This window comes from Rosa chinensis, chromosome 5 (assembly GCF_002994745.2).
Source record: "Rosa chinensis cultivar Old Blush chromosome 5, RchiOBHm-V2, whole genome shotgun sequence".
NCBI lineage: Eukaryota > Viridiplantae > Streptophyta > Magnoliopsida > Rosales > Rosaceae > Rosa > Rosa chinensis.
Window position 1 is genome coordinate 71965378 of NC_037092.1, and position 22067 is coordinate 71987444.

At 35.0% G+C, this 22067-nt stretch overlaps 2 protein-coding genes across 2 annotated transcripts; one reads left to right on the forward strand and one right to left on the reverse strand.

Annotated features, from left to right (window-relative positions):
* Positions 1-8940: 8940 nt before the first annotated feature.
* Positions 8941-9697, forward strand: LOC112168434. Its single transcript, XM_024305558.2, has one exon. The coding sequence runs from the start codon at positions 9123-9125 to the stop codon at positions 9432-9434; it is 312 nt and encodes a 103-aa protein (XP_024161326.1). The 5' UTR covers positions 8941-9122; the 3' UTR covers positions 9435-9697.
* A 1755-nt stretch (positions 9698-11452) lies between these two features.
* Positions 11453-14526, reverse strand: LOC112168021 (laccase-2). Its single transcript, XM_024305132.2, has 6 exons — positions 14392-14526; positions 13978-14129; positions 13249-13493; positions 12887-13015; positions 11804-12778; positions 11453-11591 (listed from the first exon to the last, which is right to left on the reverse strand). The coding sequence occupies exons 1-6, from the start codon at positions 14524-14526 to the stop codon at positions 11461-11463; spliced, it is 1767 nt and encodes a 588-aa protein (XP_024160900.1). The 3' UTR covers positions 11453-11460.
* Positions 14527-22067: the final 7541 nt, after the last annotated feature.

The window sequence follows — 22067 nt, forward strand, 5'->3', positions numbered from 1 at the left end:
ATAAATGGAAGGCACAAGAAAATGCCAAACCACTAGATATGCTCTCAGAGCTCTCCAATAGCTTCTCTATAAAGTATATATTACTCAAAAGTTAAAAAAACACTATAATTTTTCTACCATAGCTCCAACAATTTCTCTGTTGTAGTCTCTATAAGCTATGGTATGTTAACATTTCTCATTAATTGACTATTTTTACCACTTTAAGGACTCATGTTACCACTTTTGAGGACTAATATTACTATTTTGAGGACTCATATGGTAAACTAAGAAAATTTACCACTTTAAGGACTTATGTTACGACTTTGAGGACCAATATTACTATTTTGAGGACTCATGTGGTAACGAAGAAAATTTACCACTTTAAGGACTCATGTTACCACTTTGAGGACTAATATTACTATTTTGATGACTCATTTTACCACTTTTAAGGCAATTGTATGCATGTCATACAATAACACATTGTAGAATTTTTCATAAGTTATTATCTACATTTAAATATGGTATTATTGTTTAAATTAAAAAATCTAATCAAATAAATTTTGATGAAGGTAAAAGAGAGTTAAAATATTCAGGACGAAACTTTCTCTCTCTTCTCGATTTCTAATTTAGTAAAAGATTTAGCGAAGTTATTGAAGGAAAATAATGATGACTTTTCCTTGTATTAACAAAAAAATATACTTATAAGGAAGCTGCTAGAGTTTTTTGTAAATTAGCTGAAAGTTAACTTTGACTGCAAGCTAGGATAAAACAAACCTCATAACCAAACCTTTCAAATCATTGTCCGCAATAATCAACGATAAACATAAAATAGAACTGACAGATACTAATCGAGGAGAATTCTAATGAAGGACCAAGTTGATATTAGATGACGTGAAGACTAGAGAAAAACCTTTAAGAATTGTTGGAGAGGAAAAATATCACATTAGAAAAGTGACAAAAGAAAATATAGCTTATTAGTGGCCAAGTGAGTGGCTCACACCCAATTGTACTAAGCTATTTTGAGTTAAAACCCAACACCTAATATGTTGTTAAGTTGGGACAATATGGGTATAATGGTGGGCCACGGGTCATGTTTGTCATTGTTTAACAGGATATTAGAACGGGTCCCTCTCCAATGACGTCTTTAATTGTCATGGGCCCAATTTGAGTTCCTTAAATTGGCCATTGAAAATATTCTGATCATATTGTTATTTAATTGGCCAAGTCTCCAATATGAAACTTGTGTCCTAATTTCCAATGTGAGAATTAAATTTATCAATTGATTTGTCAAGTCTCGAATTTGGAAGTTGTGCCCCAATTTTTAATGTGGGAATTCGATTTGTATATATGATTGCACATGCAAACCTAGAGCTAGGTTGCACGTGAGAGGATGTGTTGGAAAGGAAAAATCTCACATTAGAAAAGTGACAAAAGATAACTTATAAGTGAATGACTCATACCCAATTATACCAAGGCCTTTTGTAATTAAAACTCAACACCTAATAGATGGTTAAGTTTGAACAATGTCATTAGAATGATGATGAGCAAGTCATATCATGACAGAAGAAAAGTGACAAAAAAAAATGAAGAAAAAGACATGGCTAGGACGTGTAGGGTTTATATTTATCACTCCATTTTATATTCATCATTGTTCTATGTCCCTCCGGGGAGGGGGGAATATTAACATTTTCGATTGAATTCATAGCATTTTTGTTGATTGGTATATAAGATGAATGAGAGCATGTTTAACAATGCTATTCATTTTTTAGTCAAAATAGCTAAAAAGTCATTTTGACTAGCCACTTTTAAAATACATCTGCATCAATACACTCTATTTTAATTAGCTGGTTTTAAAATTTATTTTATTTTTAGAATAGATAAAAAATAGTTCAAATATATTTATAAATTACATAGAATAACTTAAACTCGTTATTCAAATACTATTGATTCAAATTGGGCTTTTTGCAATTCTAGGGCAGAGGATATTAACCACCTCTTCCTCTCCTGCCTCTTTACTGTGAACGTTTAGCATTTAGCTGGGATAAGATTCATGATTACCATTCTTTTAATGATTGGTTTCTTTCCTGGTTCAGGAAGGAAACTCAAAAGACCATTACAGAAAACTACTTTATTCTTTGCTGGAAAATTTGGGAGGCAAGAAACAATCTCTTCTTCAGACTTATTTAGGGTTTTAATGGAGTACGAGGGAGTTGGGAATCAGTTAAGGGGTTGACAACTGGGGATCTGAGGGATGCAGGTTTCAGTGGAGAGAAGGTGAAATCCATTGGGCGCTTCGATTGGATGAGGGATTTGCTTTTGAGTTGAACGAAGGTTGGCTGTTGATGAAGAAGAAAGTACTTGTGTTTCGGGGAGAGAAGAAGACTGATGAAGAAATTGCATTTTCATTGTGTTTTGAAGTGCTGGAAATAAATGAAGTGGGAGACAAAGTTGCTAGCCCTTACTTAATTAAGTTGTCAAAGATCGGGTAGTCTGCTCTTTTTATTTTGTATTCATGAATCAAACAACACATAATTAAAGTTATGTCGTCTGATTCTACACACATTAAATTTGAGCTAGGCAGCAAGGAGGGGAAGCGCCCGCTATGTGCAATCAAAATTTCAGTTTTGGGTGGGAAATGAGTGGCATTTGGAGGCAGATCCAAACCTCCCAATATATCTTCCTTGATCATACAACACCAAAAACAAAAGCTGTTGTATGGTATTTTGCAAACTACACTCATACAACAGATATAACTATTATGTTGTACAATGTAGTACAAATTTGGAGCTAAATTTGAATCCAGGTAGGAGGAAAATCTGCCTCTAATTTTTTCTTTCATTCACACAACTAACCATTCTTATAAGTGTTATACAATGACCTTCTAGCTAAAAAATTATGAATTTTAATAGCCTTAGACAACGTAAGTTTTTTTAAACCTGTTGTATGATTCACATTCCCTCATCACACAACAAATATTTATTTTTTATTGTGCAAAAAGTGTTGTGTGTTGAGGCTATTGTTGTAGTGTTTCTCCCCTCCTAAATTCGGTTGTCCATGCTGCTGCTTCAATTGGTGACAACTACAGAAGTCACAATCCAATCAACCTTGTTCGCCCTTCTGCTTATTCAGTTCGTTCAGACCACCTAACTGTTATAAGGTGGCTCCCTCCTCCCTGCTAGTTTGCCAAGCTGAATTTTAATGGATCAGTTATCAACAACAAGAAGGATGCTGTAACTTTGTCATCAAAGATGTAATACCCTAGAAATTCATAATTATTTTTTGAGGATTTTCAGTAAATAATTCAGTAGTTGTTGGTACGAGTACGTAGTTCGAGGATGAGGTGGTAGTATTTTGGTCGAATAATTACTCGAAACGTTTTATTTTTGAGGGGTCAATGAGGTTGACTTTTTATCGTTGAGTTTCTCTAAAAACTTCCCTCACGAAAGTCGTAGAGCGCATCGATACGAGTTTGTGGATATGTAGAATGCAAATATCGGAGTTCGTATGAGAATGTTATGGTCAGCTGAAAAACCTACTAATTTTGAAAATTTACTATAAATAGAGGATTTCCAGAAATGGAAATCACTTTCCATTTCCGTTAGTTTTCTAGAAATTTCCAGAACCTATTCTTTTTCTACAATCCAGCCGACCCGACCCTAACCCAACAGTCCGACCTGATTGCATCTTTCGACTCCGACCACCTCCGGCGACGAGATCGACCCTATTCGACTCAGACAGAAGTCGATGTCGTCCTCGTGCCCTCCTTTTCCTCCAACAACCACCCCAGACAACGGATCGAAGTAGAGAAAGCTTGGAGCTTAGGGATCTGACCAGAATTTCTAACTCTGGCAACGGCTGGGCTTCAAACTAGTCTTGTTCTTCTCGTAGGAGCTTCTTCCTTTGACCCTTGGTGGTGGTTGTGGACGATTCACACCGGAACAAAGTCAACGCATGGTGAACAATGTGTTTGAACTTATGGCGGCGATAGGCGGCGATCTAGGCCGAGTTGGTTCAAAACCCAGGTACTTGACAGAGTTGTGTTTAGCGGATTGGGACGATTGTGCTTATATTGGTTAGCGTGTGAAGACGCAGCAGAATTTAGAGGTGAGTAAATTTCATAATATTTGTTATGAATAAGTTACCATATTATCATGGAGTTATTTGTTTAACCATGACTATAGTTGGTATTAGTGGCATTTCTGAGTGGATGACTACGTATGTGTGTGTGTGTGTGTGTGTGTGTGTGTGTGTGTGTGTATTTACATGAAATATATATGTATTGGTGCATTGTTGTGATATGAGCAATATATGATGCATTGAGTTCATCATCGTTTGGAAATAGTGAAATTGTGTATTGAGTTGTGATTATAAAATATCATTTGTTGAGGTTGCAAAGAAAGATTGGAATTGAGTTCATTATTGTTTCAGAATAGTGAAATTGTGTATTGAGTGGTGATTGTAGAATTTCATTTTTTGAGATACCATGGGTCTAGTATGACCATCTTAATTGAGATTTAAGATATGGTAGCTTGTGTAGGAATATCTGAGTAATGATCAGTGGAATCAATGTGATGAATCTTTGTGATGATTGCCATGTAAAGCTTGTGTAGGAATATCTGTGTAATGATAGGTGAAATCAGTGTGATGATTTTCATGTAAAGCTTGTGTAGGAATATATGATAATGAATCGGTGACATCAGTGTGATGATCTTTGTAATGATTGTTGTGCAAAGCATGTGAGAATATCTGTGTGATAACCCGTGAAATCTGTGTGATGATCAGTAAGATGATCTGTGTGATGACCGGTGAAATCTGTGTGATGATCAGTAGGATGATTGCTATCTGTGTGATAACCGGTGACATCTGTGTGATGATTCCTTTGTAAAGAAGTTGAATTGTTATTAAGTTAACAATGATTGAGAGGATTGCTGAGATGGTTGAAGCTACCTATAGATGTCAGAATGACTTGAATTGGTTGTTTTAATGTAACCTCCTGAACTAAACTATACGCAGAGGCTACTATGAATTGTTTTACCTTTGTTTGATTTGTGATTTCCTTGCTTTCTTCTTGGTTTTACTATTGAGGCTTTGAATATTTTGAAGGGCCATAGTGGTGAGGATTGTTCCCTGTGGGGAGGATAGGAAGGTAATTTTATTGATTTTCATCTTTGATGTCACGTTCATGACAAAGGCTTCCGGTGGGAAGGGTGTGATTTTTGTGATTTGCCATTGTGTGTTTAAAAGATTCAAACATTACTTGAGGAGGTTTTGTTTGATTGGAATTTGTGTAATTAGATGCTAGGTTGAGAATCTGAGCATGTGGTTTTAGTCACGAGTTGACTCACGTAAGCATGATATAGGAGGATATGAAATTGATGGTTGTAGTTGTGAGTTATGTGCTTATCCTTGTTTAGGTTGAGGTGACTTAAGAATGCATGTGTTTCTGCTTTGTGGTTTTGAGTTTACTCATATAAGCTTTCATAACCTTACCGAGTTTGTTGTGTGGCAACTCTGTGCAATATTCGACGTTGTAGAGGTTAATCCTGCAGGTTTGAAAAATCGTGGCTGAAGCTGAGACCTTGTAGCAGCTGACCGGGTAGGAAGCTAATTTTGTGGCTTACTATTGTTAAGACCTCCGTTGTGTAGTAAGCTCTGAGGAGTGGTTATTTATTATTTTGTTAACGAAATTTAATTTGAAAGCTCTGTGTGATGTAATATGTGACTCTAAAGAACGAGTCTGTATTTACATTGTAGGTTCATGACATAGTTGGTTGCCTTTGTTTAAAGGAAAATTTTCTCAGTTGTTTTGTTGATGTCCGAACCATCACGCCCAGAGTTCATGTGTTGATTGAAATTGTATTTTTATTTGTGTTTGAAATTCGGGGCGTGACAAAAGATCACGAATGCTTGCCTATCATTGTTGGAACTCGGAATGTTGGTTACTATCTACTGTTCCAGTTGTAGAATGCAGTGCTATCAAAGATGGCCTCTACCATGCTCTCTGCAACAACTGCCGGAAAATCTGTGTCAAAGGAGACTTCAAGCTAATCATAGATTTAATTAATCAAGTCTGTGGCCCTCCTTGGAGAATTTGATCCCTAATCAAAGACATTCAAATCTTGGCGTCCAATTTTGAATAAATAAATTTCAAGCATGTCCCTCGTGAAGCCAATTTGTGCGGACGCAATGACGAGTTTAGGACATAGTGTTCCTAATCCAACTGTCTGGATCAAGAAGCTGCCCATGCCTGCGCTCATTGCCTTTAATTTCGATTAATTTAGTTTTGGTTGTTGTAGAGATTTGCAGTTGTAATTTTCATTTTCTTCTAAAAACAAAAGCTTAAAAGAAATATTTTAAATTAACAAAAATAATGGAAAGTTTTATCTCACTCTCTATATTTAGGACTGAGATATCTAAAAGTTAAAATTGAGAGCCACTTAAGAGTCTAATGCGGCTGCTAAAATTGATAAAATATTAAACATACTCTTCAAAATAATTATGGAGCCTAAATAGAGAGCTTACTAAATATGCTTTGAAAGCGTATAAAAGAAGATAAAAAAATTATCATTTAACTAAGCATAGTACAATTCAATTTCATCGTGCACATGCATGAATCAGCACCAATGACCACTACAGAAATTGAGTTCTTTCAAATTGTATACTGGAGGCCAGCCACACACAATAATTATACTTATATATATTGCCTAAGATTTCAAACTTTCTGACCGCATGCTGATCCAAATGGGTGATGCATGTGCATGAGAATCCTAACCTCTTACATGCTACAGCTTTTATTATACGATAAAAACCCGTTTATACAGTAGTAGCCTTTGATTCAGTGGTATAGTTAAGTCGTTAAGATTATCTTAGTACGAGTTTTTAAAAATTACACAGAGGAGGTATCTGTGACTAATTGAATAATTATTAGTGACCTAGCTTGTTAGATGCTTGTTTCAATATTGGAAGAAGAACAATTAGGAAACGGCTAAGATTTTTTGTTTTATTTTGAATTCAATCTGCAGGCATATATGGACATGAAGCATGGATCAAACAGTAACAAAAAGCTAGAGCACACTCCTTACAAGATTGACTACACTATTCCAAGATCAACTTGCAACCCGAAATTTAAAAAGAAAAAATTAAAATTCCAAGATTATTTTTAACATACTTTTTATCTTAGCTCCAAAATTATTTTGGAGAACATATTTAATTTTTTATCAATTTTAGCAATCACACCAGACTTTTAAGTGACTCTTTATTTTAACTTTGATCTATCTTGCTCCTAAATATAGAGCAAGATGAGACTCTCTATTATTTTTATAAATTTAAAACATTCTTTTTAAATTATTCTATGTAATTTATAAAAATATTTAAACTATTCTTTATTTATTTAAATAAATAATATAAATTCAAAACTAGCTAAAATAAAGAGAACTGATGCAAACATATTTTAAAAGTGGCTAACCAAAATAACTTTTTAGCTACCTTGATTAAAATTTGACTACAAAATGGCTAAAGCTGCTCTAATAACATCAACATAGTTAGTTAAAAATCAATTATTTTTTATAATAATATCCAATTCAAAATCTTGAACTAATTTTACCTCATAAATTACTAACAATATGGCACTGTAAATATAAGAGGTAGCGTATATTGTTATGGTCACATGAAAAGAAGGCAGAGTAATAATATTGTTCCATAACTAGTACCATTTTTTCAACTTTAATTGGTCGTTTACTTTCACTTTTTAGTTTCATGAGGTTTTATTTACATATTTTGCATCAGATTATGATGTTTGTTATATTTTGAAGTGAAGATATGGTAAATGGCAAAATTAATGAGGGTGTACCAAAAGCAAAAATGGGGGACAAAGAGATAGACATGAAATAGGCTACGGGACAATCCGTATATTTTACCTAAAAGGAATGCTTAAAGTAAATTTGGAGCAAAAGAAAAAAAATTTGAATTTTCAAAAATGAGAGCTCTCTCTGTATTATGCAGGAAGAATAATAATTGTTACAACTCTTTCACATGAGAACGAACGATTGGAGACCAGGGTCCCCCGGCAGCTGTCCTCTATTTTCTCAGAACTTGTGTGGTGTGTATAATTTCTATGGACATGGATTTTAACATGGAGCGGTACATTTGTGCCTCAGCATTGTACTTGAACAGTACGTGTTTCAAAATCGAAATTTAGAAAGAGTGAATCTCCTCCTCAAGAGTAAGGTACAGAACGTTGATAACTTGATATACAAGTGGGAAAAAAAAAAAAAAAAAAAGAAGATCGAAGATCCCAGAAAAACTAGCGAATCAGTCAATGACAGTGAGCCATGTATATGACTGTAATGTCAATAAATGATCACATGTCTATATCAACCACCAATAAGAACTACCAGCTTGCATTAATTCTGACAAGTAAAAATGAAAAATTACGTTGCATGCGCATGCGTCTTCCGAAATTAGGGTTAAGTGGGTTTGTAGTAGATCTGAGGTTGTGGAAGTAGGGGTTTCTCTGTTCATTTTTACTGTCTTCAAGTTATTTCTTCAAAATTTCAATTTTCATAAATTTCAATCTCGCTTGTAATATGCAAAACATTAATCGATGTTGAACTTTTTATTGATATAGAAGTCACTATTTTTGCTGTCCTTATATTGCAACTTGGGTATGTTTTACAATAACGGTTAGTTTCAATCATTAGTAATATTGAAAGATAATTCGATCAAAAGTATAAAGAGTTTTTTACCACGAAGGTTGAGCAACAAAATTACTATTAAATTGTGTAATTTTTGAACAAATTAAGATCAGCTTATAGTAAAGAACAACAGAGATCCAAACTCGATATCATTAGTACGTAATCACCCATACATTTGGTCAGACTTATGTTTTAAGAATCACTTAAACAAATAGCTCATTCTCTAAACAACACTATATATAATAACACCATTACCCCTCACTGTTAACCACCGACCCCATACTCTCTCACTCTTCTCTCTCTCTGGCTAAGTGGCTATCAGTCTTCTTCCTCTCTTCTATCTCTGTCTCCATTTCATACCTACATTCACATAAAGCAACCAAAGTTAGCTAGCTAGCTAGATCAAGATCAACCTCTCACGCTTAGGAGCATTATACATTATTCTCACATATGGATGAGAAATGGAAGCTATCGAAGAAGGAAAGCAGTTCTTCTTCCAAGTTTGCCTTCACGAGAAGCTCTTCCACAAGAAGCACATCCTCCAATGCTCCACTTCTTTCAAGAAGCTATTCCCAGAAAAGCAGCGTCTCTTCCAGTTCCAACTCCAAGTGCCCTCCTCTTCCCCGGAGCTTCTCGCAAAAGAACTCTTCCATAAGCCGAAAGTGCAGCAGCCTCGCCAAGGAACACAAGGCCAGATTTTACATCATGAGGAGATGTGTGGCTATGCTTGTTTGTTGGCACAAGCATGGAAGTGATTCTTGAAAAAGCGACTTTGATTTTAAGTCATTTCCTTCATATATATGTCATCTTCCTGTGAGATGGGTCGGGTTTGTTAATTTTGAACTCATATCAAATTTTTCTCCCATCAGATCAAGAGGAGATTGATTGCACAAACTTTCTTGTGTAGTGTATTTTTTTTCTTAAGTACTTGGTTTAATTAGATTTTTCAGTTGTAATTACTATTGAGATGGGCTATACATTGTAAGAAGAGATTACCATATATCAAATTAATACGAGTCTTATTAGCATATAACAATATGTTTGATTAGTTCATATTTTTGTTCTAAACTGCTAATCCAATGACTCATAATGCTTTCAACATAAGTATTAAGAACATCCATAGAATTTCAGATTCAGTACATGTTCAATTATCAAGTCCCCAGAATCCCAAGATTCGATAGAAATCAAATCTCATCACTGACCCAATTTTAATTTCTCAGTTTTTTTTCTTCCCTTAATTTATTTATTTATTATTATTATTTTTTTTTGAAGAGGAAAAGATTCTCTTTGGCTGTTGGGGAGCCTCCAAATATTATAAGACAGTGGAGTAACTTCTATCTCTGCCTTGGTAGTTGGTAATGCAAGTCATGAACCTTTTCTTGCTTTGGGAAAATTTGAGTGAAAAATTCTCATAGAAGTGACATCAAACTTAAGTTTGATCTAATCTAGGAATGTGCCTTTTTCTAACATTTATGATCTCTATGCACTAATCTCAATGTAACCTCTAATTGTTCCATGCCGGTGCTGAAAGTTAGATCTTGTTTATATAATATGCTTTGCTAGTTTCTTTCATGTCGAGTCACGAAGCCAAATGATCATATAACAATCCTTCGGATCTTCTAATTCTTCTTTCAAAGGAAACAAAGCATTAAAGCGTCAAGGAAAATACATTTGTTCTTGTAAAAGATCGGCCTGGAATAAATATTTTGATCCAAATCTTCTAATGAATAATAATGATGATGATGATGATGATGATGTCATCACTTCCATTTAGTTTTTTCCATGTTTAGCCACTCACATTATTAGTAAATGATCACATCCCACTCTTTTGGTTTTCTAATTCGTTCTTGATGATGATGATGATTTAATCATCATCATCATCACTTCCATTTAACTTTTTTTTTTCCCCATGTTTAGCCACTCACATTATTAGTAAATTATCACATCCCACTCTTTTGATTTTCTAATTCGTTCTCTTCTAACTTCTTTGATGTTTAACAAATAAATCAGTGAGTGATCTTATTGCTCATTTTATTTAAAATAAATATACATTAAAGAATTGCACAAAATACTTTCTTTTTCTAAGGGAGTGTCCTAAACATATGTGATTAGGTAATCGTGAGTGAAATTGGTGTTACTAATTGGTGCTTATGAAACAGTCATAAGCACAAAAGAATGAGCAAATTTCTCTCCATGCATCAAGTCTTGAAGGGAAATATTCAAAATCATGTTTTTAATGTGAACCGGTATTATAAATATTTTTATGGAAAATCTTGAAATTGGTGTTATAAAAAGGAAAGATGCATGCAATCCACGAAGAAAATCTTGAGGGCTGTGACATGATGCTATCGGTAATTCAAAGTATAAACTTTAGGGAACCAGTCTTGGAAAACATGTCAACTATTGGTATGAGAACAGTTGAAATTTTGATTTTCAACTAGTCAGGGCCTATATTTTGAGCACGCGTTTATTAATTTGGCCATGAAATTAGCATATGATATTTTTAGAACATGTTTAGTACGTCTTGGAGCATTCTGAATTGAGAATCAAGAATTCATGAAAAACATTAATTGATTATCCGATTTTTTATTTTTTTATTTTTACAAATTGATGATTATAATAACCAATAATATGATGAAACAGGTTGAAATTGCAAGGACAAATTTTAAATTGCGTTCCTGAATCGGACGGCATTGCTTACTTTCCAACGAAAGCTTCCATATTCTAACCTCCACAATTTCCTTCCATTTTCGATGGATGTTGCCAATAGTGCAAAAAAGAGTCAGGGTCAACACTTGGGGAGATCAGACGGTGGAGGAGGCAGCTTCTGATTAGGGAGTTTTCCATCTTGGACTATCCACGCCATCCTTAGTCCCCAGCTCAAATGAATATCAAAGTGGCAGTGCATGAGCCAAACCCCTGCAGTTTCAGCCATATCAAAGTAATTGTCTAGTTAGTATATACATAAACGTTTAATTAATTTGCATGAAGTGGTTTATGTAGAAATTTAACTTAAAGTTAATATTCTCTTATCCGATAATTGAAATGTTATGTGAGATTAATTATCTCAAATTTCTGATAACATAATATATCAGACTAATAATAAAATATTTCTCTATAATTTTTTTTACCTGGATTGTCCGCTAGAAATCGAATTGCCACCCAACCCCCGGAGGGCACTCCAACTGTGTTTCTTTCAACGGGATTGACAATGTTAAAGCTAGAAGGGTCTCTATTGGCATCAAAGTTCCCAAAACCTTGTCCAACAACAAAAAAATTGAAGCCATGGAGATGGAGAGGATGGCTTTCACACCCCAAAATGCTAGTGTCTTGCATCACTAGTTCCACACTAGTATTGAAGGGCAGAACCACAACCTTTGTGCCATTCCTCACATTGGTGTTGTTTGGTGGAGTGCCAGTGTAGTTAAATGGATGGAGAGGAAAGGTAGGAAAGTCAGTGGAGTAAAATTCACTATATTGGCCAAAGAAATGGGTTTGGAGTAGTGCTATCGAAGGAAGAACAAAGGACATGTTATTAAAAGAAGCTGCAAACTTGGTTCGGTTATTCGGCCCTTGGCATGTTTGGTTTTTGGGGCATGGGATGGTTCCTTGGCCCACTGTGAAAAAGAACCGTTTTTCAACAGTTTGGGGCACCTTTGCTGGAAATTTTGCACTCGCCAGACTCCGGAATTTACTATTAAAATTTTCGACAAACAAAATATCTCCTATTCGGGGAAGGACAGGCCTAAAAAGTGGACGGTTTCTTACTGGAATTGAAGAAGAGGGACTTGAGAGGGTTGTAGAGTATTCGAGAATTCCAGCCACGGTGGAGTTGTCGAAAGTGCCCATGCCGGTGAAATAGGGTCTGGCTAACATGAGGAAAGTGGCATTGGGGTAGTGTGGTTTTGTCTTGAGAAGCACACTGGTGGTTTGTCCAGGTGCAATGAGTAAAACATTGGTCTTGAATGGTTTTACATAGACGGCATCGGCTTCAACTGTGGTAAGGGTATGATTTGCTATGCTGAAAAAGAGTTCATCATTGACCGCAGCATTGATTAAACGCAAGAGGTATGTCTTTCCTGGTTCAACCTTTAACCTGAAAGTGTCTGAAAGCGTAACAACAAGAGAAACATATCTAAAAAATCAGAACCTACTTGATGTGGAGAGTTCCATAGCCAATAGTCGTCTTATGATGAATCAACATATATACATACCTTTTCTGGAACAATTGTACAATGGCCCTGGAAGGCCATTAATCGTGTACGCATCAGAAACATTTGGACCATTTCCAGTTCGAAGAGCCTCGCTAATTACAGCCTCAGGATCAACATTCCACCACTCGCCTGTAACGAATTCGTCACAAGTAATCAACATCCGGGAGTTTTTTTGTTGCTCAACAATATATATGTTATAATGTCAGACTGTAAGACCAAATTAATCATCGATCAGTTCTCAATTTTTCATTTAAATGTGTAATACCAAATTAACTATACGACAGCATAACGAATATAGCCAAATATATGACAAGAGATCATTCACTGCCCTAAAATCTAGATAGAAAAATTGTTTGCATTACCAAACATGATAGGAACTTCTTCATGGGGTTTGGCAAAAGGATAGGAATCATTGTGCTTAGGGAGTATGATGAGGGGTCCATAGAGAGTAGCTCTTAGCCATGAGATATGAGCATGCCAGAACAAAGTTCCTCTCTGGCCAGTGATGGTAAAGTTGTAGACATAACTCTGGTTAGTTTGAATAGGGCACTGAGTTATATATGATGGCCCATCTGCCCAGCCACTTTGGAGTTGTCTTATACCATGCCTGTATTCATATTTTACGATCACCAGAAAATGTTAATGAAAGAACATAGAAAGTTTAATGTGGAATTGTGGATGAGTAGGCCAAACTAAAGTGGAATTAAACTTGTGCAACTGTTAAGTTGAATAAAATAGAGGGACCATTGTGTTTTCCTTAAATTATAATTTTGGTCCATATATGTTTTGAATTTTACAATTTCAATCATCTCTCTATTAACATTTTTGCTCTTATGTATCATAATTTATCAATTTGACGTTTAAAAGTCATTATGTTAGTCACAAGCAATTAGTATATTTTGACATTGGCATTCTTAAGAAGAAAATGAGAATTTTTCCTTATACCCAAGAAGTTTGTTCATCTATGGTGAGAATAATGTAACGACATAAATTAGTAACATATTTAGACATGTTAAAATTATAGAACTTAAACCAATGAGACAAAAACAAAGAAATCATCCCTAATAAAATGAGTCGTATCTATTTCATACCAATGTAGACTGATGTTGTTCGGAACATGATTGACCACTGTCAACAAAACCCTGTCTCCCTCTCTAGCAACAATGCGAGGCCCTGGGAACTTTCCATTCACTGTCACAATGCTTTTTGTACGGCACAACCGAGTCACATTTTTTAATATTATCTGCATTCAAACAAAGATAAATTTATAAACTACACAAATATTCGATATGTATGTTATGTTGTCAGAAAGTAGAGTAATCTTAATAGATACATGTAGACTCTCAACATACTATAAAGATTTAGATAATATAGTAAATTTAAATATAACATACCAAAAATCTGGAAATAATAGAACGTTAATTACCCCAAGACCCCATCATCACATTCATTCACAAATGAACTACCGAGCTACCATATTAAGCTGAAAGGCCATTTATACTTACATCAAATTTGTAGTGCCTTGTAACAGGACCATTTCCTGTAGAAACACGAGGGAAATCGACCCAGAGAGAGCTCAGAGCAAGGAGAAAAGCCACTACAAATGTTGGTGAACAAAAAAGAAAACCAGCTGCCCCCATTTTTTGGTGTTCAAGAGATAGCTTTGGTCTTGTTTGAGCAGATCTGCAGAACTGCTCCAAGAAATTGAGGCTATGTCGACAGTTGGTTTATTTACGAATGAGAAAGCCTGTGTTTTGTCAATGAGGCCAATCGGCTGTAACAGAGGTTTGACAAAGAAGACTAGAAATACCAGCTGAGCTAGCTAATGTGTCATCAAAGTTAATCTGATAGCTCTATCTGTCAATTCTATATATGCTAATCTCTCAATTTTTGTTATCCCAGATTTTTCCCATCGATCGTTATCCTCAATTGAAGCTAGACGGTTCTGTTCTCATAAATTCCTTATCCCAAAAGTTGTTTGGTGTGCATGGCTAAGCATTACTTCTGTAATTACAAGTGTGGAAATTTTTATGGGGAAAACATAATAGACACGTTGTGTTTCCTCAATTTAAAGTAGATCTGGTTTTAGTTGGCACTACTAGCAAAACAAGGAACTCACACAAATTATTCAATAGTCACGGATATCTATGTGAACTAAGTAAAATTGAGCCCACATTAGTTTATGCAGTACCAATAACAACAAAAAACTGAGTGAAATAACAATTCATACAGATTTCAGTGTGAAAGCTAAGATACTTTCTCATCTATTCACATGGTTGTACGTGTGTAAGCCAGTTCACACAGATTTGGGTGTGAATAAAATATTTTATTATTTAGAAATCGTTGTTTTTTTTGTTATACGTATTATACAACGACGGTCTTCCGTAGCTAATTTTGATACAAATGTCTGTATGAAATGAGCATCACACATAGGCCTCGTCAACGGGCCGGGTGTGGCCCATTCATAGTGGGTTTGGAGCGGGCAGGGCCAGGCCTTGCTATAGTTACAAAAAATAGCGAGCCGGGCTTTATTATAAATTACAAGATCCAAGCCTGTCCATATAAGGCTGGCTTTGCGGGTTTTTCCGGGCCGGGCCGGGCTTTATTAACAAAAGAATCTTTAAAGATACAATTTTTTTTTTTAAGGAACCCAACCTAGTTGGAAGGCTCATCCCCACGCCCGGTTTAATGTATTGAAATAAAAAGACAGAGAATACAAAGTGTAGGGACTATATATCAAAAGTCCAAAACCATTCCCAATTACAACTTAGAACAAAAGCAAATTATTAATACAACTTATATGCAGCGAACTTGAACTTTCAATGCTTCTCTAAATGCAATGAAAACTTCTTTACTCTTCCCTTTTATCACATGCCTGTAGCCCTGCATAATTGGTGTAGCGAGTTAAAAATTGGCCTTTGGTTATCAAACATAAATAAAGTAAGATACTCTCCCTGCTAAAAGAATACAAACAAAAACTTTCAATCAATACTTCCTATTTCTAGACATAGCTGACCGCCTCAGTAGTTATCAAACATCTAATTGACTGATTTCCACCGAGAATGTATGTCAAAGCACATAAAAATTGTTAAAAAAATAATGCTTCTCCAGTTCTCCACAACCCACAAGTGAGAGTTTCTGCTTCTCTACTGGAAATAAACAAAGTTAAGATATTATTACAACAGCAGACATTTTGTACATCAGTTGATCAATGTACATAAAAGCTTTTTGGCTATTCTTCTTTGTTTTCTCATTCCCTTTTTTTTGGAAACAATACACCAATTATTACTGCGACTACAAGACCCGCAGCATCGCGCGGGCCATTTTAGCTAGTGTACACTAAAGCCTGTACACACCATTAAATTATTCAAGCACTAGTGGTCAATGGCCGCAACCTATGATTATTACGTGGAGCATTATGCATGCACATGCATTATTCAAGCACTTCTTCTATTCTCACATGACGCATTGTCATCGGGTTCTACATTGATAGGAGCATTTTAATGCGACGTTTTAACTGTTATTTCCCTATATTTTCTGCGTTATTTCCTTAATAAAACTCTGTTTAGGAAAGTTTCCATTCTTCGAATGGGAAAGTTCCTAATTGTAGAAAGTTTCCGTTTTGTAGTTTCTATTTTCCATTTTTAGAAAGTTTCCATTTTAGTTTAAGAAAGTTTCCATTTCTTATTTTAGAAAGCTTCTATTTTCAGGTTTTTGGAATAAATAAGCTGAATTGAGTTCATAAATGGAACGAGAAGCTTCATGAAGATGACATGGAAAAACAAGGTGACAATGTGGGAATTAAAGATGATTGATTGAGGATTTCAAGGAGAGATTTTCTTGCGAGACTTTTATGGAAAGAAATATTGTTGGAGGAATAATTTGGTGTGATTGCCAACATGAAAATAAGAAATAATCAAGGAGATGACGCCAAGAGAGATTCAAGGGAGATATTTATGGAAGGAAAATATGTGTGCACCAAGGAAAAGCTAAAAAGGCGTCTAGATTCATCCCTAAATTCCCTAAAGGAATGTTAGCAGAAATTCATGAAGAAAATCAGAATAATTTCAAGGAAATTCGGCAATTAAATATTAGGGAGGTATTTTAGAGAATTATGATTGGTTGGAACACATCACAAGGCTTACTTGGCATTCTATGATTGGTTGGACCACATCACAAGCTTACTTGGCGAATTATCATTGGTTGAAGCTATGTGGAAAATTCTGATTGCTTTGTGAACCCTAGCCATGCTCCTATATAAAACTCCCCCTTTCTCAACGTCAAGGGTTCCTCTCCCCCATACAATTTACACTTTAGAAAAAAATCAGAAAATCTTCTTAGCATAGCCGTGAGTTTCTCCATCCTCTAGTCATCTCCACGAGTTCAAGCAAGGCCAAGGGAGAAGAAGCATAACCGTGAGCATCCATCATCCATCTCCAACCTTGAAGCTTGCTTTCGAGATTCAAGAGACCACCACATCAATCGTTCATCACCATCCCCATCTCACGGTGTAATCCGAGTCTCCTTTGTAACCTTTGCTTTGAATTTCGTTGGTTATGAACTAGTTGACATATGTGTTTGAACAAATATTAATTTCTGGAATTTTTATGATTAATTGAGAATTTTCAGATTCATATTATTGTGATTCGAGAGTTGCTTATGTGGGTTTGTTTAATTAAATTTGCGTTATAGATAACTTTTGTATTTTAATCTTATGTGGTTGCAAACACTTAGGGTTTCGATATAATTGGTGCTAGGTTTAAGAACATGAAATCGACTTTTCGTTTTGTGTAAACTTGAATCAAAGTAGTAAAGGTTTTGTACAAAGATCGAATTTAATTAACGAGGATTGCAATTAGGTGGACTTTTCCATACTAAGTTGTACACTTGGGTTGATAGCCTTTCTCTATGTGTAATGCGTTAAACATGACATGATTGACTAGCTTTCTAGGGTTTGATTGCATGTTTGATAGGATTAATCTAGGTGCTTTCGCTTAGGTTAATTAGCATTGAAAAGTAAAAAATGGGAATTCATTTGCTTTCGAATGTTTCACATGATCAACTCCTTTCTCATGACTTAGATGAACAATATGAGGGTTTGAGTCAATTTTAATCATATGTTTCGATTTTGATCTTTGTTCTCTCATTCCATTTGTATTTTTATGTTTTTGCATTTTAATTGTTTTGTTAACTTAGTTTTATTTTCGAAAAACCAAAAACAAAATCCCCCTTTTCGTGTACAATGTTTATAGTTGTGAATATCTTTGTGAATATTATACTTTGTTTTTATTTTAATTCTTTAGTTGGTTTTGCAATTACAGGTGTACCCTCAATCCCCGGAATAGAACGATCCCTACTTACTTTTACTACTAATGACATTTCAGGGTTAAATTATGCGCTTGCTTTAGGCGCATCAATTTTTGGCGCCGTTGCCGGGGATTGAAAAATCACTTGTTTTTGTTTATTATTGTTGTATATAAATTGTTTGAAACTTAGTTTAATTAATTAATTAGGTTGTTTTTTTATATTGTTGAATACGAGTTTTAATTGTAAGTTGTAAATTGAATGGAATAGGTGAAGTCTCTTTTGTTAATATTGGCCTAAACCCCTTATTGGTACCTAGTTCAGGTCCCTTAAGGTTGAGGGCGGCCTTTATTAACACTTGTTGAACTGTCTTCACACTTATGATCTTTTTCATCCTGGTAAGTATAGCCTATGTGGAATGGTGTCTAGGAAGGGGAAAACGTTCATGACGGGTTTTTGAATCCAGAAGTGCTTACAAATGGGCCTAAACCACAATGTGGGAGTAGCTCATGCCAAAATGGATTTTTCCTCTCGTGATCGCCCTCCCCCACCTGGCCATTTCAGTAAGGTTGCCCAAAGGATGAGAAAGGGAGTTTGTGTCTAGGTGACTATACTTGGGCCGCATGTCCACTTGATTTACCGCTTGGAATTAGATTCGATATCAGTAATATTTATAACAAAACAAAATGTTGTGATACACTAAGGTAAAAAAAAAAAAAAAAAACATTTGTGTAAATATTTTTCATGTTTTTTTTACTCACTTGTGTACCTAACTTGTGTCTTGTGTAGAATGTACTTGTTAATTATATTTGTAGTTTGTAATTCTTTGTTACTTGTTTATATTTTTTGTATTTCTTTGTTAATTATAGTTACTAACTTTTTAATTTCTATTCCGTCTGGCTGAAAGATGTTAAACTCAAGCGCTGCTTGGGAGGCAACCCAATTCAGAAGCAGCAGTGAAGGAGTCTTAAAATGCAGATTTGCTTTCTCCTTCCCTATTTCTTTTATTTTTCAATTTTTCTCTTTGTTTTTGTTTTCGTAAATTTCTTTCCTATATGCTTAATTGTTTCATTGCATGCTTATGATTGATTACATTGAGGACAATGCAATATTTAAGTGTGGGGGAAGGGATTTATATTTTTATCTTTTATTTTGAGTCATATGTATTGGAAAATAAAATAAAAAAAATCGAAAAATGTCAAAAAAAAAAAAAATTGTTGCTTTTATTTATTGAGTCTTAGTCTTTTGTTTTTATTTTTGAGTCATAAGATGCCTTTCAACTGTCTAGGATGATTCTATATCTCTGAAATTATAGCTAAGAGAGGATCACAAGATTGAGATGATTTTAAATGGTATTCTTTGGTTAATTGAGATATATGAAAAGTATATGCATGTGTAGTGGATATGGATTTCGTGACCTTGGTACAGAATATGAGCATGTTAGGATGAGTTTTGATTCATAAAAGCCCATGTGAGATATTTGAGCCCATGTCCCTGTTTCTTGGAGTGATAAATGAAAAATATATATTCTTAATTTCTTGGCGATGTTTTGATGATTTCATTATTCTTTCATGTTGATTGACTGCTTGCCATAGATTAAGTTTGATGGACTAGAGAATGCTAGAATTCGCTCTTGTGCTTGTTGAGACGTTATATCAATACATGGCCCTAATTCTGGAAAGGATAGAGGCACCCTAGGAATTACCACCATTACCATATAAACTTGTGTCCCTATTTGTGCCCGTCGTGGGACCCCCTAGATAAGCCCCTTTGAGCCTACATTAAGCCTTTTCGTTCATCACCCTTAAAATCCTTAACCCTGAACCTTAGTATAATTACACTCCTACCCTTTGTTCTAGAAACTTAGTGGAGCTAATTTTGGGACTTTACTTAAGGATTTGGCATTGAGAATGAAGATTGAGAAGAGGTGAAAGTTCAAGTGTGGGGGTAGACTTGTCCATGATAGAAAAAAAAAAATGTGAAAGCCGAAAAAAAAAAATGAAAAAAAAGAAGAAAAAAAATGTGTACGGCTAGAAAAGAAAAAGAAAAATATATATATGGATTTTAGTCCCCCATACTTGGTGAGTTTGGAGATTGTTTTGAATTGAAGGCCCACTAGTGAAAAATTTGGCCTTTGTCCAATTCACAAGAGTTCAAGGGAAGTTTAGAATGAAGGTTGAGCCCAACATGAAGACATTAGGCCCTTTTATTTTACCCCTAGGAAGGACATGACGTGTTGCTATGCCTTGCTGGATTTCTAGAAGTCTCTACATCTACATGAACTCTGCTAGGTTTTTAGGACACTTTGTTAAAATCCTTATCTTTCATTTCTTAAAACTTTGAGCCTTAGCCCCATTACAACCTTTGAGAAGACCTTCTTGATCCTTAAGATGGGACAGCCTTTGATGTGGAGATGAGTTACAAGAGTTGAACCTATGGCTTGGGTCCATCCGTGCAAGTAGTTGGTATCTTTCATGAGATCTTTTGAAAAAAAAAAATTATATTCACAAAGTGCTTTTCGTTTCTTATATATGTGAGCTATTTGATTGCCTCAAAATATTTACTCTCACATATAATTAAGTGATTATAAGCTTTTAAGCATTGCCTTGAATTCTGAGAGAAGAAAGAGTGGATACACCTTGTGAGGATTTGAATCATACTTGTTTGAAGCATGCTTAACAGAAACCATCACCATTGTTTCAACCAAGTCCTACTTGTGTATATGTAAATTATGTGTTTTAATTAACTCTCGAATGCCTAAACATTGATTCTTGGTGGAGTGCTAATCTTGATGTTGTGAAAGTAAGAGATTTCTGAGACAAAAAGTTGAAGGGCAATAGAGTCATTTTTTGTGTAGTCTTTAAATTTTCGTTGAGTCTTAGTTGAGTCTTTGTGTGATTTTGCTAAGGGACTAGCAAAAGCTAAGTGTGGGGGAATTTGATAGGAGCATTTTAATGCGACGTTTTAACTGTTATTTCCCTATATTTTCTGCGTTATTTCCTTAATAAAACTCTGTTTAGGAAAGTTTCCATTCTTCGAATGGGAAAGTTCCTAATTGTAGAAAGTTTCCGTTTTGTAGTTTCTATTTTCCATTTTTAGAAAGTTTCCATTTTAGTTTAAGAAAGTTTCCATTTCTTATTTTAGAAAGCTTCTATTTTCAGGTTTTTGGAATAAATAAGCTGAATTGAGTTCATAAATGGAACGAGAAGCTTCATGAAGATGACATGGAAAAACAAGGTGACAATGTGGGAATTAAAGATGATTGATTGAAGATTTCAAGGAGAGATTTTCTTGCGAGACTTTTATGGAAAGAAATATTGTTGGAGGAATAATTTGGTGTGATTGCCAACATGAAAATAAGAAATAATCAAGGAGATGACGCCAAGAGAGATTCAAGGGAGATATTTATGGAAGGAAAATATGTGTGCACCAAGGAAAAGCTAAAAAGGCGTCTAGATTCATCCCTAAATTCCCTAAAGGAATGTTAGCAGAAATTCATGAAGAAAATCAGAATAATTTCAAGGAAATTCGGCAATTAAATATTAGGGAGGTATTTTAGAGAATTATGATTGGTTGGAACACATCACAAGGCTTACTTGGCATTCTATGATTGGTTGGACCACATCACAAGCTTACTTGGCGAATTATCATTGGTTGAAGCTATGTGGAAAATTCTGATTGCTTTGTGAACCCTAGCCATGCTCCTATATAAAACTCCCCCTTTCTCAACGTCAAGGGTTCCTCTCCCCCATACAATTTACACTTTAGAAAAAAATCAGAAAATCTTCTTAGCATAGCCGTGAGTTTCTCCATCCTCTAGTCATCTCCACGAGTTCAAGCAAGGCCAAGGGAGAAGAAGCATAACCGTGAGCATCCA

What these genes read in the sequence shown, in the direction of transcription:
- LOC112168434 (XM_024305558.2), top strand. Translation starts at nt 9,123, where the DNA reads ATGGATGAGAAATGGAAGCTATCGAAGAAGGAAAGCAGTTCTTCTTCC.
- LOC112168021 (XM_024305132.2), bottom strand. Translation starts at nt 14,526, where the DNA reads ATGGGGGCAGCTGGTTTTCTTTTTTGTTCACCAACATTTGTAGTGGCT. An exon ending in AGAAGTTCCTATCATGTTTG is followed by an intron (nt 13,016 to 13,248) that starts GTAATGCAAACA and finishes AATTCGTTACAG; the next exon opens with GCGAGTGGTGGAATGTTGAT. An exon ending in ATTTCTAGCGGACAATCCAG is followed by an intron (nt 11,592 to 11,803) that starts GTAAAAAAAATT and finishes CTGAAACTGCAG; the next exon opens with GGGTTTGGCTCATGCACTGC.